Consider the following 18467-nt stretch of genomic DNA (forward strand, 5'->3'; position numbering starts at 1 on the left):
TTTTAGTTGGTTTTGTTCTTAATCCTGAATCCAGCTTATGTACTGGAAGGTAGCTTGTGTTTATGTATTTCTCATTTGATGAAAACCTGCTGAAATCTTCGCATGTATTAGTAATCACTTGCACCAGTGTTAATTTAAGCAATACAACTGAGATCATACTTGGCCTTACATCTGTATGTGGGAGCTTTGCGGTCTGATTTATCTGCTGTGTTCGCCTGAGTAGCCTCTCATTTTGGCCCAGGTTTGGGCGGTGAGAAGTCAGGAGGTGGGTGGTGTGGGTGGGCTGCTGGCTCCCGTCAGCCGCAGAGCTAACGGGGCACCTTCTGTTTTGGAGAGACAGGGCAGAGAGGGAGAGAGAGCAGCGGGCTGAGGGACTGGCGCGCACCGCGAACGCTCAGGGCGGGCACCACCGTCCTCGTGGCACAAAAAAGGGGTGTTTGTATTTGGGGGGATGGCTGTGGTTTGCTGTTTCCTATGTAATATTGTACATGTTGGCTGGGGCTCTTTCTGCTTTGAAGTCGAAGGACAAGAAGTGCCCCTGCTTCACTGCACCGCTCCGGTTATGACTTTATTTCTGTTTTGAGATGAAAACTGAGGTTTAGTTTGAGTGTTCCAAAACCAGATACCACTCTCTCTCTCTTTCTTGTAGGCAGGGTGCTGCTGTGCCAGGCAAACCAGGAGGGATCTCCCGTGTACAGTGCCCCCAGTTCACTAGTATACACATCCACAAGTAAGCTAGTGTTATGGCTCTTGTTTTGTTCTGTTTTGTGACAAAAGCACATTAATGTGAATTAAGCCCCCTAAAAATGTAAACTTTCCCAATAGCTCTTTTTAAGGTAAATGTGGTATTTATAAACATATGCAAGTAATGTCAACAGGTAATGCAGTTGCAACTTTATCCTCAGAGTATATTTTATTTAAAAAAAAGACAACCTATATTGCAATGTTCTACAGAAATGGTCAAAAGCTCTATAGTAACAGTGAAATTTTTTGGAATCCAGTACTGTTGCGCACTCTGCATTTTGTGTAGAAGATGAAGTTGTGTTTCTTTTTCTATCCTGGTCACAACTGTGATTTAATAAACAAAAAGTCTTATATCACGCCACCATTTGACTGTGTCAGGAAGCAAATAGATATGAAGGTTTTTTTACAAAAGCTAAAAGACTGTGTACAAGTGGGTTTTTTGAATTATAAAAAGCGGCCCTAATAAAAATAGCAAAGACAAGCTGAAACAATAGATGCTGCCATCAGCCTTTTTTCTGTACAAAACTTTGGAGTAGAAATGTGTCCTCTAGAATTCTGAAGCAGAAGCAGAACTGACTCTTCTGAGAGTGTTGCAGATTGTATGGGTGGTACCACTGATGCCCATTCTGCAATCTAGTCAGATAAGAAGCCTCTAGCTAAATGGAATAGTAATAATTGCTGCTTGCTGAAATAGGGTGAACAGCAGCATTTGTTATATGTTCTTAGCAGTCCTCCATAAAGAAAATATTTTACATTGTCTGATTTAATGTTATCAGATATGCTTTTTATCAATCTAGAATGCAGTTCTACTTTCTTAAAGCTTATCTAGATTACGGATTTTTTTTTTTTTATTAATTAAAACCAGGAATGAGGACAAAAAAGTTCCATAGCAATCATCTCTACAGTCATGTAACTCTCTTATGTCAAAGGCTGTGAATATCATCCCCAGAGCTGCTGCTTTTACAGTATAAATATGGGGGTCTACCTTCAAATCAGGAGCCTACAAATACACAGCAAACTAACAAAATATATGAAGTGTTTTAAATTGGAAATGAAAATATCAGTTAAATCTGCATTTGCTTCCAGATGCTCCAAGAATATTTTGTACTATGTCACCTTTCCCAAGCAGTGGTTCTTTTTAATCCTTGTAGTACCACAGACATGAAATACTTACTGTTTAAATCAATGTTCCCTTTTTTACGTTTTTGGTGCACTATTCCTTTTTGACTAGTCTTTTGACTGAAATACCAATCTTTGGCTGAAATTCTTTTCCTAGAAAATTATGCAGACATTTCATTCATCTCGCTGTTAGGGAGCTTCTTTTGCGGGGTGGGGTGGGATGGCAGTGTTTGTTTCTCATTTTCTGGAAATTACTCTAAATAAAGCCTTTTTTTAAGTTTGCCCTGTTGCTCCTATGATTTCACTGAGTTCTGTCCTAGGAAATTTATTTCTGGGGTTGCTGGTTACATTGTACAGTATTTCCACTGTTATTTAATCCCTAGATAGTCATTGTATAGCTAGCTAAGCTCTATACTTCACTGTTTCGATTATGTCTCATGAGTCAATCCTTTGAAAAATCTTATTTTGCAGTGGTGCTCCTTGAATAATGATATCCTAACAAACACCTGTTTGTTTTCAATTATGCCAAATACATAAGTAAACAGACTTTGCCTATCTGCCTCCCACTGGGCAATGTGTAATACACAGTTTCATAACAGAGATTGCTAGTAGCCCTTGCAGTAGAAATTATTACACTTTTGTTGAACCTGTGTGTCTGCAAGTCATGATTTTTCTTTTATTATGTATAGTATTTCTTATTGCCAAAATGTAGTTCCCCCCACAGGGTCACAACTCCTAATAATACGAAATTACTACAATTACGAATGATTGTAATTGGTTTTTTTATTTCTCCTTATTACAAAACTTTCAGTAAAGATGTAAAATAGTTCCATTTCTATAAGAAATTCTAAGAAGTGAATAGAAATGAAGCTCGAGTTTTGTCCCATTTTCTTTCTTTTATTATTTTAAAGATCTTCTATATTCCATTTTTATGCACATTTGTAATACTGAAATGATAACTGATAAGTCAACATTAACATCTAGGAGATCAATACTTTCACTATTATGATTCCATGTAGACAACAATATTGCAGCCTTCATCTTTGAATAATTTGTTAATCATTTATTCTCTTACTTTTGGTATTGTAACTGTGTAATATTTTAGAACAGCCTACAATGTAAGAATTCAGAGGTTTTAAATCTGTAATTGTTTTAACAGAAGGGAAAGAGTCAGCTGAGATTTTTAAAGCTGTTTGAGAGGTTTGGAGTTCATTAAATGCTAATGGCATTTAGGAATTTTCAGATATTTGGAAGAGCATAGTCCCCATTTTTAGAAATGTTGTCCTTAACTTGACTGTTCATCTTTTGCTCCTGAGTTATATTCTAGAAGGAATTAAGGACTGAAACATGGGTGTAAAATACATTTTTTAAAATTTGACTAGCTTTATTTCTCACTTAATTTTTTTGTCTTCTTAATTGTATTGGTCGCTAGTAGTCTCTGATGACTCTGAATATTTTTACCCCATTTTTTGGCTAACCAGAAAGAAGAATGCATTTCTTGGAGCTACTCTTTCCCTTCTGATGTTTTGTTTCCCCAGGATGTATTTTATGTATCACATTGTACATTTCCCAGTACAGTGATTAGTTACACCTCTGAATATGTCAGGAGGTGGAAACATGGCTCTGCTTCCTTCCATCACTTCTGGCCCTTTGCATAATACAGGAAGAAATGAGCTGTTTCTTCTGCAAGCAGTGGAACAAATCAGTAGCAATAGTCTCTCATGCCTCATCTGTTCTCTAACGCTGAAGCAGAAGATGGGACCTGGATCAGTTTTTCATTTGCACATCTATTCTGGGAATAGACAATTTGTTATGTAGAAAGCCTAGTTTCAGCACGCAAATATGTTCACATCCCTTGGTGGGACAGACAGATTCTTTGCCTTATTGAGACAACCAAAGTAGGGAAGCTCACGGTCTCATCTTGGCTGCTGTAGATTCCCATAGTATTGGCATCTCGAGGACAGAACTAATACAACTGATTTCAGTTAAATCCCTCAAAATTTTCCTAATGTAGAATGTAGACAAGTGTCTAAGGAGATATACCCAGAAAGTAAAGATTAGAGTACACCAAGTCCCAGCAAGTAAGCAAGCATTCACTGGAAGCTTCCTGGAGGCCCATGATACCTCACCGAAACTTTGTAAATCAAACAGTTTGGCTGCACATAACTGACAGTCTTTTTTTGCCCCCACTTCTTTAGACTAGTTTCTTCCACAGGAACTTTTAAAATCCTGAAGAAATTTGTATCTACTATTAAATAGGAAAGGTATCAAGAAAAATTTTGGAACTTTTCCAAGTTGAAGCCACTCGAGAATAGGATCCATGAGAATATTAAGATCCTGCTGGACAAAAGGAAGATTCAAAAGAAGAAAAAAGTTCTGTCACTGAATATCTGTATCATTGTTCTACAAAGGACAGTAATATAGCTGGGTATGTATGGTTAAAAAAGGCAAAAATACAAATCTGAATTGATGCAAGGACTTTTAAAAGCTGTTTAGTGCCTATTTTCCCCATTTTTCGAGTGCCTGAAAATGTGAATGAAATAGAAGTTAATGAGAGCCAAAACACGGGAAAGGAGGAAGAGGTGAAATCATAGTCTCATAGAATAATGCAGGTTGGAAGGACCAGGTGGCACCAGGGCACCTTTAAGGATGGAGACTGCACAACCTTTCCGGGTCACCTCTTCCAGGGCGTGAATGTCTGAACAGTGGAAATCTCTCTTCTTTCAAGTTATGTTTGTTGTCTCTGTCTTCCCAGTGTGTGCCTCTGTGAAGAGCCCGGCTCTGTTTTCCTGAGAACCTCCCTTGCCCTGTCATGGCAGGGGATGGAAAAGGAGATGCACCTGCCAGTAGAAAACCTCTTTGTGCTCTGGAATAACTAATCAACGTTCTTGGGCTCGCTAAGCACTAGCTGGTGTGGCGAGGAAGCCAGCCTAAAGCTGTGCATCACATTTTTCAAAAATTGACAGTTGTGCAAACCCAGGTCCCATGGAAGGCAATGGGAGAGAGACTATGAATTTTAATGAAGGTTCAAAGGCAGCTAAATATTTTTCACAGTCTAAATCAGAGCGTTAATCTTTGTAACTTTTAGGCTTTATTTTAGCACCAAGTGAAAATAAAGATACTTGAGTTATCAGATGTGTAACTATTAGTAGATTTTTCTAAGCAAGTATTAAAGGGACAGTTCACGGGACCGAATAGCTCACATATATGGTAAAATAGTAAATTGCTGCATGCCTTTGTTCAGAATGATGCCCATGTGAATGCCTGTATTTCCCAAATGTTTTGCATGTCCATAAAAGAATTTTGCCTTGACTTCAATGAGTACATTTTAAACTGATGTCAGTTTGGGCTTACATTTTCTAAATGTTAGAGTGGTTTTATCTTCAACAAGCATGCTTATCAGCTTCAAAATGTACATGCTCTTTTTCCATAAATTTTCTTTTTTTATTAAAAATAAATAAATCTTTCATATTGCAATAAAGTGATAGAATTAAAAGGAGGAAAAAATACGAACATGCAGAAATCAGAGATTAATGTATTTTATTTTATCATACTCAATGGCAAATGAAGTTGATGGCCCGTTTTTTAATTGATATATTGATTACGGTTTTGTAAGGAGTGGTGGTGGAATTCAGCAAAAATGATTGAGGTGGTACAAATGCTTATAAATCTGTCCCACATTGTTCATGTTCTTTAATAGTAATTGTCTGATAAAACTTCCATCAGTTTCTGTAATTAACCTAATGGTCTAAATGAATTTCCAGATCACTGGTTATTCATTTCAATATAGAAAATGCCATTACATTGAGTTTAATTAATACAAAGTAAGTTCACAGACCATTGTATCCTTAGAATAGAATTGTACTGTTTTAACTGTTTCAATTATGAATATTTCTTCCTCTTGTTTTGTCTGTCCCATTTATGGACTTGAGTATTCATTCTCTATTCATACTAAAATAGTATAAACCCTTTATAATGAAAATATTTAAACCCCAATGCACTTCAAGTTCCCATCCTCAAAATATCAGTGTAGATATTTTTTGTATTTATTTCAACTATTTTTAAACAGAATTCAGTCAGTGCCAAATTCATAATCCCATGATATGCCCTAGAACATCTTATTTGTCTTGATATTCCTTTCACAGAAGTACATATGACAGATAAGCACTCACCAGAGAATACTTTTGCTTTGCGTCAGACAGATATTAAAACAATAAACTATGTTGCCCTGGGATTTTAGCTTATGAGCAACCAGAAAACAACAAGGCAAAGATGAGATGTTTTTGAAAGGTGGGAAGGCAGTTCTTTCAGAATATTCCCTGGAAACCTTTGGTCCTGTAATATTTTTGACAAGAAATATTTTTAATGCTCAAGTTCTTTTAAAGCAAATCAGGAAAATAGATTCCATTACTTCAGAGCAGGCATTGAAATGTTCCTAAATTATCCTAATAATCCTACTGATCCAAAGTTATGTTTTATATGCCAGGAGAGAAGGAAAATCTATAGCAGAAGCTTAAAGTATTAATTACATAATATGGGAATTTTGCTTTTTATATATGTTCTCTATTAAAAACTTACCAACACGTATGTATGACAGACACATGCACTGTTTTTAAAAAAATTATTTTTTTTTCCTGTGGGTATTTTGCTTTGATTCATAGGTGGAGGATAGTTCAAGACTTCGTTGCTATGCATGGAATAAATAAGGAAAATCGTAAATACTAAGTATAAATACCACATCCGATAGTCTATCTGAGGATTCATTGTGCTACAGAAATGAAAAATAAGTAAAGCCTGTCTATTCAATATGTCTCTTGAATATCCTCCCTTAGAAGTAGGTTCCTTAACTTATAAATATTAGTAAACTACCTAAAAAATGCTGTATGAAACTATTTTCATGTTTCTTGTTTCAGCGAAGACATTCCAGGTTTTATTTTTCTGTGGCATTACTAATGGATTGAAGTAAGACCTTTGACATTTCTATTATATTCAGGGATATTTCCAGTACCACAAATATTACATGGGGAAAATAGAAATTTTCAAAAGGTGATTTAAAGTGCGCTTCTAAGCAGGATCATTAGTGGAAACATTCAGTTTAGAAACCTTGATTCAGTTGATTTTGTCAGGTTTAATCTGTTGGACACATGTAATTACCTGAAAATTATATTGTAATGATGATAGTCTTATGATAGTATTACCCTGAGACTCCAAGCAACTGAAGTGTAGGTGTTCCTGGCATTTAGTATATCCTTTTCTGGGTTTTGTATGTAAGACATGACTGACAGTATTCAATCCAAATGGACATATGCTTTATTGTAATGACATCAATGATTAATTTGTTCTGATTTTATTGTTGTAATTTTTCTTAATTTATGTGTTGTGATTTTGCTGTTATTGGTAAGGGAGAGACTGTTTAGTAAGCTTGCCATTTTGAATTTGTATATGGGTCAGGAACAGTTTAAAGAATGAGTATTCATATGGTATAAATAATTTGCTTATGTTACAGTGTTTGTGAATTAAATGTAAAAAGGTTTCTGCAAACTCGATTTTTAATTTCTCTTAAACTAAAATGGAATGGCAGGTCACTTCATCACAATTAAAAAATATATTAGTAGATTGTATTTACATGTTTGTGGTTTTGTCTGCTTTTTATTGTTTCATAGGAAAAAAGTAGAGTAACCCTGCAAAGGAGTTCTGTGATTAAGCCAACTTAACCGTTGTAGGACTGAGATTCATGAATGAAACAGTGCAAAAATCCTGCCCAAAGGGAAATGTCCATACATCTGCGTGCACCAATCACACGTATCATTTCCAGGCTACAAAAAACTCATTACTGAACATTTAGGGGTCAAACTGTCTTTTAATGTGCTTCCTGAATTAATTAATTGCCTTTATTTATAAAGGAAAGAGAATCACCTGGTAGTAACCCAGGAATAATGTGACAAGTGCCCTTCCTGGTCTGTATGTTAAAATATAGTGGGTCTACGTGGAACTTTAAATAAGGAAGATACCAATAAGTAGGAAGGGAAGTTTATTAATTTATTTCCAAAATTCCCCCCCCCCCCGCCATGTATAGAAGTGTAAAAGGTTGAAAAATTATGTATTGCTTCCAGAGAAACATATTGATGTCATCTCTTGTTGAAATGTCTTTAGAAGGTTTTTAAACACTGTTTTGGTCCATTGTATTGGACCTTTCTTTGAACAAAGTTACACAAATCTGAATGGAGGATAACTCCACTGACTTCTAAGTCAGATAGTTATAAAGATAATACAAAATTAACATAATTGAGTAAATTATATCTATATGTGTTATGTTATATTCTGGATTTAAGTATCAGCCTTTTTAAACTGTAAAGTGAACCTCTTTGGGGCTTTTTGGTAGCATTGCCTGAAATTCTTGTTACAGCACTGTATATTTCCCTTCTGTAACTATTTTCAGGATAACTATCCTCTTACCTTCTGTCTATCAGTATTTTAAATGGTGACTAATAAGTCATCAGTAAGATGTATTGTAGTCATCCAGAATCTGTAAACATGGGTTTCATTTCACTCCTGCAAATCTGTTTTTAAGTACCTTGCTGTTTATACTCATTCTTCTGTTAATCTGTTTAGTGATGGTGCAGTTTGTCTGAACTAGCATGCTTAAGAGTTTTATAAAGATAGACATATCCTGAATTGTGTGCCACTGACTTTTTTTAACTTCTATACCATCCTACACCTGGGTAGTGGGAAATGACTAGAAAGGTGTGCATTACATTTTTAATAGTAAATTGTGGACAGTATCTTTGTCCTTTAGTTCAAATAATAAAAATTATATTTGACCAAGGACAGTTGGGCATCTCATGTCTTAACTTAGTGCTTTCCTGTTAATGGAGGTATGGCACTTGGCCACTGGCAGTGCTCGTGACTAACCAGTGAGCTAGGACAATAGGATTGTTTGGACTTACTGCTCTCACTATGCAGCTAATTAGTGAGAATTACATTTAGTATTTGTTTGCATCATAATCTATGATGTTATTGTACGTAAGATCCTTTGTGTAGAGTCCTAGGTGCAGGCTCCTGATGTTTCCTTAGTTTTGCACTCTAGATGCTGTGTAACTCATTTTTAGTAGGTAGGCACTCACAGTTGACTATACATCTCAAATCATTCTGTCTGTCAGATGTAAAGTTGTTAATTTTGTGGTTTTCAGCTTAGTCTGTAAGATTTGCTTTCAAATAAAGACTTACTTCAGTGTCACTCTTTCTTGCATTGTGTGACGGTTGTTATTAAATCATGGCGCTTAAAACCATGTTGCATACAGCAAAATTCTTCAACCTGAATTTCACAAATAGTAAGTACTTTTGAGGAATTAACATTTTTAATATCTATATGACTCTGCAGGTGCAAATCTTTGTTTTGATGTTTTTTTCCCTTATGGATTGGATTAGGTTAATAGCTGTTTTTTTCCTCAGTCACTTCCTGCCTAAATTGTTCCCAACCCAACAACATTCTGACAATGTTCTTTTTTACAGTTTAATAATTCTGTTGAGTTTTAGTAATCCTTGTGTCATCCAGACAGAACTTCTTGTCACCACATAATTGGCTTTCATAAACATTCAAATTGCGAAATTTTGTCATCTTTTTTATAGTAGTGCTACTCTTCATCTAGTTTTCCAGAGCCATGTCCCTTTTACTTTGTCTCAGAAACAGTGTTTAGCTAGACACAGGGGACTTTTTCCATTTGCTTGGAGCTTTTAGATGTCCAACAACTAGGAACACAAGACAAGTTATTGATCAGTTTGATCATCTGTATTTGAAGATTGTTCTTTAATTTAAGATCAGATGTGGCTTCTTTGATCTCTACTGTTTCTTTTCCTTTATGGCCTAGTTGCTTTGTTGTTTGTTTTTACCTACTGAGCTTTTTCTTGTTTGTTAGTCATTTCTTTTGTGAAAAATCAACTATTCTTTGTATATCAACTATTTGTGTTCTTTGTAACATCAACTATGCAGTATTCTTATTTTGTTACTAAGTACACTAAGTAATTTGTCCACCAATTATAGCATTTTTTTTATTCAAAGTTGTAAGCTGGTGTAATTATATAGCTTTACAAAAAAAAATCTAAATCTTCTTCTCTGGTCTTTTTTAATCCCTCCTCATCCTTCATTTTCTTCTGTGTGTTAAGAGAAATCCCTTGATGTCTGAAGGTTTCAGGTGGCTGCATATATAGCCCAGTAAAAGAGGGATGAGATATATGGGAATTTCCGATAATGACAGAATCACCAAATGACCAAATCTCAGAATGGCTGAGGTTGAGAGGAACCTCTGGAGGTCACCTTGTCCACTCACCTTGCTCAAGCAGTGTAACCTCAAGCAGGCTGCCCAGGACCACATCCAAACAGGTTTTTAATATCTCCAAGGATGGAGACTCCACAGCCTCTCTGGGTACCTCTGCCAGTGCTCAGTCACCCCCACAGTGAAAAAGTTTAGACAAAATATGAGACAGTTTCCAGGCTTTGGCATCAAGACTTTGCTGCTAAGGTTGTAAATTCCTGGCATATAATGGTATCAATACATATAGAAACTAATGGTGGTTTGTTTATTTGTATATTAGAGGAGATGAAACAAAGGGAAGCAGAGGAAAAGAATAATTCCCTATATACTGAAAATAAGTATAAAGAAAACTTAAGTGTGAATTCAGTATATGCAAGTCATTGTTGAAATAGTAGATCAATTAGATCTGGAAGCAAATTTAAGCTAAAGTTAACCAAGTAAGAAGTTTTGTTGGAACAGTTAAGTGTCTTCCTACAATTTAACATAAGAATGAGCACATTAAATAGGAGGTTGCTTTTTACTGAAATATTTTATGCATGTTTTTTGAGTGCATTTGATTTTGTTGATGGTTTGGTATGGAAAAATCTAACAAATCTTGGTTTTCATATGTCTGAGGATGAAATAGTTGAAAACAGTGTCTTAAAGAAGCTGTCTGTCCTCTTTCCAAAAATATTTATGTAACCTTTCAGGGTCTACCTTGTTATAAAAAGTTTCACCAAATTTATGTAAAATTTGGTGCTAATTTGGATTTGACTGGAAACTTAATGCAGTAGTGTTGTGTGAAGGGATTCAATTACAGTGCGCAGTGCTTTATAAGTCGCTGTCTGACATAAAAAGTTAATTAATCAGAGCTGTGTCAATTTCCTTGTGCCGTGTCAATTTGCAGCAAGGTAATTAATCACTAATCGCCCAGCGTGCAGCAAACTAAAAGACAATCCATGAGTCATTTATTGTTGTTTTTTTCAAAACAAATGGCACACAGAGCCATGAAGAAACACATCTTGCCTTTCATAATATTTTTATCGACAGTTTTGCATGTTGTAATAGACTGCAGCAACAAGCAGCTGTAGTTCAGTGGAATATGAATATTAAAGAAACAAATGAGAGCAGATTTATAGGCCATTGCTTTTCTGTTATGTCAGTTTTGAGATTACACTGAGCAAATGAACAGTGAAAAATTACTCTTCCATGTGGAGAATGGTGATTAGGCTTGTACATTAATTAGAGATTTTTGTTTTCCTTTTCAATGCATTTCAAATGAGAATGTCCTATAAGTAATGGTTTGTCCAAAATACCGATTTATTCATTCCTAAACAACAGTGTTTAATACTGACATATATTTTTGTGCAATAGTAAGGAAATTATTGTCATACTGACTTTAAGTGTGTTTCAAAAAATAAATAGATTGTGAATTAAATAAATAGAGGTGACCAGTTCTGACTGTATTTGACATATATGGCAAATTTCCTTTGGATTAAGTTAATTCACAACTAGATCGCAGGGACAATCATCTCACAAAAGTGACAGGTGAAAAAATGTATTTTCAGCTTACTATTTTTAAACATTGTGAACTTTCTGAAGATTTTTTTTACCCTGAAATTTTAAGAATCCATATATGTATATAAAATATAAAAGCCTTTTTATGTTAAAATCTGTAGTAACAGAGCTTAAATTTTACTTGCACTGTATTTTGGACTGTGTATTTAAATGCAAAGATCTGCACACATCCTCTTTAACACAGTTCTTATAATTCTTATAAAGAATGCTAAGTAATACTACTTATTACTATAATTGTGAAGTGAAAACTTACTACACAGCCTACATTGGGATAAACTCCTGATTCTGTTCCTGGAATTTCAGATAATATCATATAGATTATTCTGCTTAGCCTTCCCTCATAAGGAATACCTCCTGAACTATGGGAATGGAATAATGTAAATGTGTCTCCCTGCCTTTCTAACAGTTAAACTGTGTTGCAGTAAATTAGCTGTAAACTGATGCAAACATGGCGTAACATTAAAATTCTTCACCATAAAACATTTGAAAACTCTTGATGGCAGATGACCTGATAGTCTGCACAAAGAAGGAGAGCTTAGGAGTGATGAGAGGTAGATTCGTTCATCCATTTTGATGGCACACCTTTCTTGAGGCATATGGCACTCTCATACAAATTCAAACCACAGCACAAATGCAAAGAATAATTGCCCATTAAAATGGCTGTATATTTTTATGGCTTTGATACAAAATCTGCCCCCTGTTGTTTTTTGCATCTGCTTCTCTTCCATCTATCCCAAAGCTTTAAAACTTTAATACACAGTGTATAACCCTTAAGTATTTTTTACTAGGTTATATTCATCCTTTTGGGAACTCAAGCTTTGTCATTGTTCCTTCAGCCTTTGTTTTCCAAGGGATATGTTGAGATATGATGCCTAGAAAGTGCACCTACCTGTCATGTTCATTTAATAAAAAATTAGTAAAGCCAATGCTTATTTTACATCTTTTGGGAGAAATTAAGATTTGATTAAATTTCATCTGTGAACACAGAGATTAAGTTCCTCTTCCTTATGCTCATATTTGTTTTCTATATGAAATCATTAGTTACCTAAATTTTACCGATATGCTAACACGAATCCTGCTAATTCCAAAGGCCTTTTTAGTTGCTTAAATGTAGCAATTTGCTGACCAGTTTTCACGTTTGAGAACTAAACTGAAGTTTGATGAAGGAGATACCCTTACAGTGCTTCTATGTTTACTAAGTGTATTCAGAAGAGAGAACTTGTTGGACAATATTCATTGTACTAATACTTTTAAAAAAAAATGTATTTCTTAAATATAAAAATAGAACAAATAAGTTTAAAGAAGGAATCTTACCAACATAACGTTCCTTAAAAATGTTCATTTAAGCTGTAATACCAGGTGATTTGTATGCTTTTGGATAATTATATTAAGCAAAGCCAAGCACTTCCACAGCACACTGTTTTCACTCTTCTTTTTTAATTTGAAAAAGTAAAATTGCAGTTCCACTGTAGGAGCTGATGTTTTGTTGTTGCCGCTGTAGTCTCATTCATATTTGAATAGCTGAATGAATAACTATAGCACTGATGGGGCTATTAGATGAAAATGTAAATTGTTTCTTTGGCTTGATATTTGATTATATATAGTCCTTAGAAAAGTTTTTCTTTTTAACCTCGTATTATTGCCTCATATCACCGATGTGTAGTTGGAGAAATCTGCCTTTTCTCTATCACAGTCGGAAGAATTCCAGTCATCAAATTACTTTGATAAATTTAAGGTACTTTTGCTTAGAATTGGACTCAGATGCTTCCCTGCTGCAAGTCAAACACATTTTCAACCCCATTACAATAGCATTTTCGCTGACTGAGTTTCAGCAGTTTGGCAGTGAGGCACTAAGGAAGGTTGACCTACAAACTGTAAGTCATTAAAACCTTTACCCCTCCTGGCTAGTACATTCATTACTTTTGGGGCTGGTTAATAGCACTTAACACTTCCTGATGAGAGAGCCCTTTTCATAAAATTGTTTTTATGAAGTCCATTCTTCAGTTGTGTTCTAATGGTGCCTCTTCTGCTAGTTATTTTGGGGTGAGGATATTAAAAAGTTGGTAGCAAAATAAATTCTGTGGTTATTACATATTCCTAACCATGTGACTTCTCAGCTGTGCTGAAGTAGCATAATTTTTTTTTTTTTCCTGAACTCAGATCTAGGGTGACATGATCTTGTTGATTATTTTACCTCTAATCTTAATCTTTACTATTACTACCTGGAAATAGAAGGCATGTTTTCAGATACTCTGATTTTCAGACTGACCCAAATCAATTTTTTGGGAAGGATATAATTCTGTTTATATATAATCTGTACTGTTAGACCTCATTTGATCATAAGACCTTGCACTGCCACTCTTGGTTCCATATTTCTTAGACTTAGTTTCCAAGATCATGTCTCATCCTTTTCCTAACAGAACTCCAAATCATTGCTCTACCTTCTACTAATTGCTTCTACAAGCTTTTTCAGAGTTTTGCTTTACTCTAGACATTTTATGCTTCATGATTTTATTCAGGAGACAATGCAAGGCAAGCATAGCAAAACAATTACAGTACTTCAGGCTTTTAATTCTAACACATCCTTTGTGTTGCAGATCCTTTGAAAATGGTAGAAAACACTGTCTTGTCTTAGCATCTCCCATCAATGCTGAACCGCCATTATGGGTTCTGGATTTGGTAAACACTTATGGGCTAAGTGACTCTTCCTGCTAGCTCTATCTTCTAGCTGTTTTTCCTCTTTCATAAAAGAAAGCCTTCTTTCTCATAAAAAAGTAATATTATTTTTTAAAAATATATTATGGTTTTTTTGCTCGTTCATTGATGGGGGCACACTGCTTTTCTGGTGACATTTCTTTGTAGAGAACCATCCACTGTCAAATATTTAAGGTCAGTGGCCCTTCCTGTAATTTTTTCCAAGGTGTCACCACCATGAAGAATAAAGAGTATTTAGGACAAATGCACAACTATTGCAAAATATATATTTTAATATGTCTGTGTGACAGCTGGATTGAATGGTACAGTTCAATGGAAAAAAATGCGTGCAAACCACATTAGGAGTTCATGCTTTCACGGAGGTATATCCTCAGTGTCTCCTGTACAACTTCTGCACAATTCCAGTTGGTTTTCATTAGGCCTATATTTACTCATTTTTTCTGAAAAATCAAGATATAGGTCTATTCTTCACACACTTGTATAAGGTGTGTGGCTGTATGGAGGAATTGGTAAGTTAATTTCAAACAGTACATTTTACAGCAGAAAGATTGTCTAGGACCCTGAAAGAAGACAGCTGCTTTAAATATTGCCAAACGTAGATGTTAATTACAAAGAATTAATTGCTGAAACAGATCTTGGAGCAGGAGTTTCCAGACCGTGTATTGTAAGCATGTAACATTGTTACACGCCTTACATTGCTTAGGCTTTTTTGAATTGGTTTGGTTTTCTTTACCACTGCCTCTGTTTTTCTTGTGAAAGTGTGTTTTCTATCAATATGTAGAGAACTATAGCTGCACATGTAAGTGGGGAAGTTGTGCAAACTGCTCAAAGGTTGTCAAACTTCATTAATTTTTTGTCAGTGGCTTTTAGGTCAGAGGAATTTCTCTTAATCTTGGCAGTTTAAGAGTGTCCCTAAAGACTACAGGTTTTTTAAAGCTAGCTACAGAATAGCAACCTTCAGGTTTATCATTTAAGATATCCACCATTTCAGATATCACTTTATACTGGCCAGACTTTTTATTTATTTATTTGCATGATTAAAAACAAAGGCACAAATTAACTCTCAAATTATTGGAGAAACTTACTTCTAGAAATGACCGTCTACTAGGTGGAAAGAAGTCGTTTCTCTAATGCAGGCAGACTGCAGCTAAATATTGCTCTTTTAACAGAGGTAATCATACTGGATTAGATTAGTTCTCCATCTAGTCCAATACCCTGTATTTGGAAAGGAGCAAAAGCCGGATGCCTAAAGAAAAGTTGTAGGACTGGAGCTAGTGTGTGGGTATATAATTCTTTGAACATTCTGTTAGCTTTCTACAATTTGGAGTGGTTTTTTAAACCAGAGGTGATGTCTTTATACTGTTTCTCTGTAGGGAAACTGTTTGTTCGTCGTTTTCAATCATATAAACTTTCAAACTTTTAACATTCATAACATCCAGTGGCAGAAGTTCCATGGTGGCTTATTTAGAAGTTGTGTGAAGAGCCACCTTTTCTCATATTTTCTCCATTATTCATGATTGTGGAGCTTTGGTATAGCTCCTGAAGTCACTTCCTTTTCATGCTGAGGAGTGCTAGTCCGCTTCATTGTTTCTCTTACAGAGGTAACAGACATGATTAGAGTTAAGATAAGTGACCGTTTGAAATATATGTTGTCCGCATCACCTAATTTAAGCCAAGGCAGGAAGTCTCCAGCACGTTGCATTCACAAATACATTCTCTAAGGGACAGAAGTGAACAATGACGCTGTGATGTCCAACCCTCATGTTTTCCTCATGTATTGCTAACTTCCATCTATGAAATTTTATTAGAACTTTACACCTTTTATTTATCTGTTTGTATGGGGAGACAGTCCACTCTATCAGAGGAGCTACAGCACAGCCTATGGATCTTTTTACTATGTTTGCTTATATCTTCAGTCCACTGAAAATTATCATCTACGTTTTTGTATGCACATTGTACTAATTTGTATGCAAGACTGTTTACCTGGACAGGAAAAGGACAAAAGTTACATAGTTTGAGCAGTAGGTCATGGTTCTAGCACTACCGTATTTATACTGCTCAATATTCCATGTTGTTGCATATGCAAAAGTACTTACAGCATCCAGATTTCAAGTATATGAGATATATGTTCATTCCCCCCCCCCCCCCCCCCAAAAAAAATGCTTTCCATGACTCTATTTCTTTAAGGCTTCATAAATAAAGTTGATTGCAAAGTTATCAACAATATCCTGAGTACTGTAAGTTCATCATTCTGATTTTCACACGCATTTTTTTTTTTACAGAAGGAGGAATAAAAATATGGTATTTGCACTTTTTAAAAAGACTGTTTTAACTTATTTTGTATTGCCATAAGATTATGTTGTATCACAGATATGTAAATCTTTGCAGAATTATTGTATAACCTTTTTGTCAGTGAGAGGGACCTAGCAAAGCCCAAAAGCCACAGTAATAAGGCAATAATGGACAAGTCACCGTAATTACAGTATTTTCCTTCATGTCTTCAGCCAGCACCATCTACAAGTTCTGAATTTTTCATTTTGTTTTTGAAATTTAAGGCTGCTTTTAAAATTTAATGCTAAAACAGATGAAAGACAAATGTGGATTGAAATCAATTCATATTTCAGACTTGAAAAGCTTACCCTTTTATACATCATTACTTCCATTTTCTTGCTTCTTATTAGGGCTTTGCTAAGCAATATTTATTTCTTTTATCTTATTTACATACTGAAAAAAGTTCAACACAGTGAACCACAACTGAAGTAACCTGAGTGCCAACAGAGCTGGATTTGATTTTCTCTGTCTCACTAATGAATTCATTCAAAAAATACCTGTTCTAACATTGGCCAGCAATAGATGGACAAAGGAGAGATGAAGTAATGAAGTATTGGTTAAAAAACTGGTGGAGAAAGTAAAGTGGAAAGTTGGGTTTTTTTTTTTTAATTTTTCAATTAAAAAGTTTATGAAGAGACAAGTTTTACAGACATTTTACAGAAAAACATCTCTAAGTAGTACTGTTTTACTGTTCAATTTCTGATTGAAATATTTTAAGTCTCACATGGAATGGTAATTAATGTTTACACTTAGTGGCAATGACAATATAAAAATGTCAGAGTTAATTTCTTTGTTATGTGTCTAAATTGTTTCTCTTGGGTCTGAATATTATCTGAATTCAGATAGATATTTCCAAACTATGCAAGTCTTGCCTTTGAAGGCATAATGGGTACTGTTATGAACAAGGCACACCCCCAAAATTGGAGAAAACACTTGCCCTGTCTTTGTTTCCCTTGGCATCCAATTAAGACCCAGTTAATAATCAACTTTTGAACAAAAGTAAAGCTCTGTTCGATTGGTAAAATCACGGGATTATTTAGATCATTAGAGGTCACCTGGTCTAACATCTCACCTCCACTCAAAAAGCAGGGCTGACTTTTGAAGGCAGATCAACTAATGTGATGGAAATGTCTCTGGCATTATCAATTTGAGCCTCAACTGGGTGACTTAGACCTCAAGAGTCTCCTGGTAGCAGTGTTGGCTGAAACAGTCAACATTATTTTAAACAGTGACTTCTAAGAGAATCAGAGCTACCTATGATACTGCCATCTAAATTCCCAGTTTGCTGTCTCCTGTTCACATCCAAAGATTTTGCGTAAAAAGGTGAGGCCTCTGGTTAAAAGACTAATAGTTTACTTATTAGGCGACTCCCTCATCCGGTTACAGGCAAGCTTTAATATAAGCACAAACATGCTGCTACATTCCCCTTGTTTTAAAAGACTAGCTTGACCTGAATCTTTCCCATTCATTCTTTTTTTTTTTTCTTCACAGTGCCAGGATTTCCCTACCCTGCTGCAACTGCAGCTGCTGCTTACAGAGGTGCACATCTAAGAGGCCGAGGTCGCACGGTGTACAACACGTTTCGTGCAGCAGCCCCCCCTCCTCCAATTCCAGCCTACGGCGGGTAAGGAGATCGGCCCCTTTTACCTATTAGCATGAATCTCCAAAGGCTACAGACTCTTTGTGACT

At 35.4% G+C, this 18467-nt stretch overlaps 1 protein-coding gene across 2 annotated transcripts in view; it reads left to right on the forward strand.

Moving 5' to 3' along the window:
* Positions 1-18467, forward strand: part of RBFOX1 (RNA binding protein, fox-1 homolog (C. elegans) 1) — a 293981-nt gene that overhangs the window by 223672 nt on the left and 51842 nt on the right. The window contains exons 10-11 of one of the 2 annotated variants that reach the window (XM_010578433.1): positions 650-730; positions 18270-18402. In XM_010578433.1, coding sequence (XP_010576735.1) covers positions 650-730; positions 18270-18402 — 214 coding nt within the window. The remainder of the gene's footprint in view (positions 1-649; positions 731-18269; positions 18403-18467) is intronic. The other variant, XM_010578434.1, reaches the window with a different exon arrangement.

Source organism: Haliaeetus leucocephalus, unplaced genomic scaffold, assembly GCF_000737465.1.
Source record: "Haliaeetus leucocephalus isolate CR32 unplaced genomic scaffold, Haliaeetus_leucocephalus-4.0 Scaffold636, whole genome shotgun sequence".
NCBI classification, from domain to species: Eukaryota; Metazoa; Chordata; class Aves; order Accipitriformes; family Accipitridae; genus Haliaeetus; species Haliaeetus leucocephalus.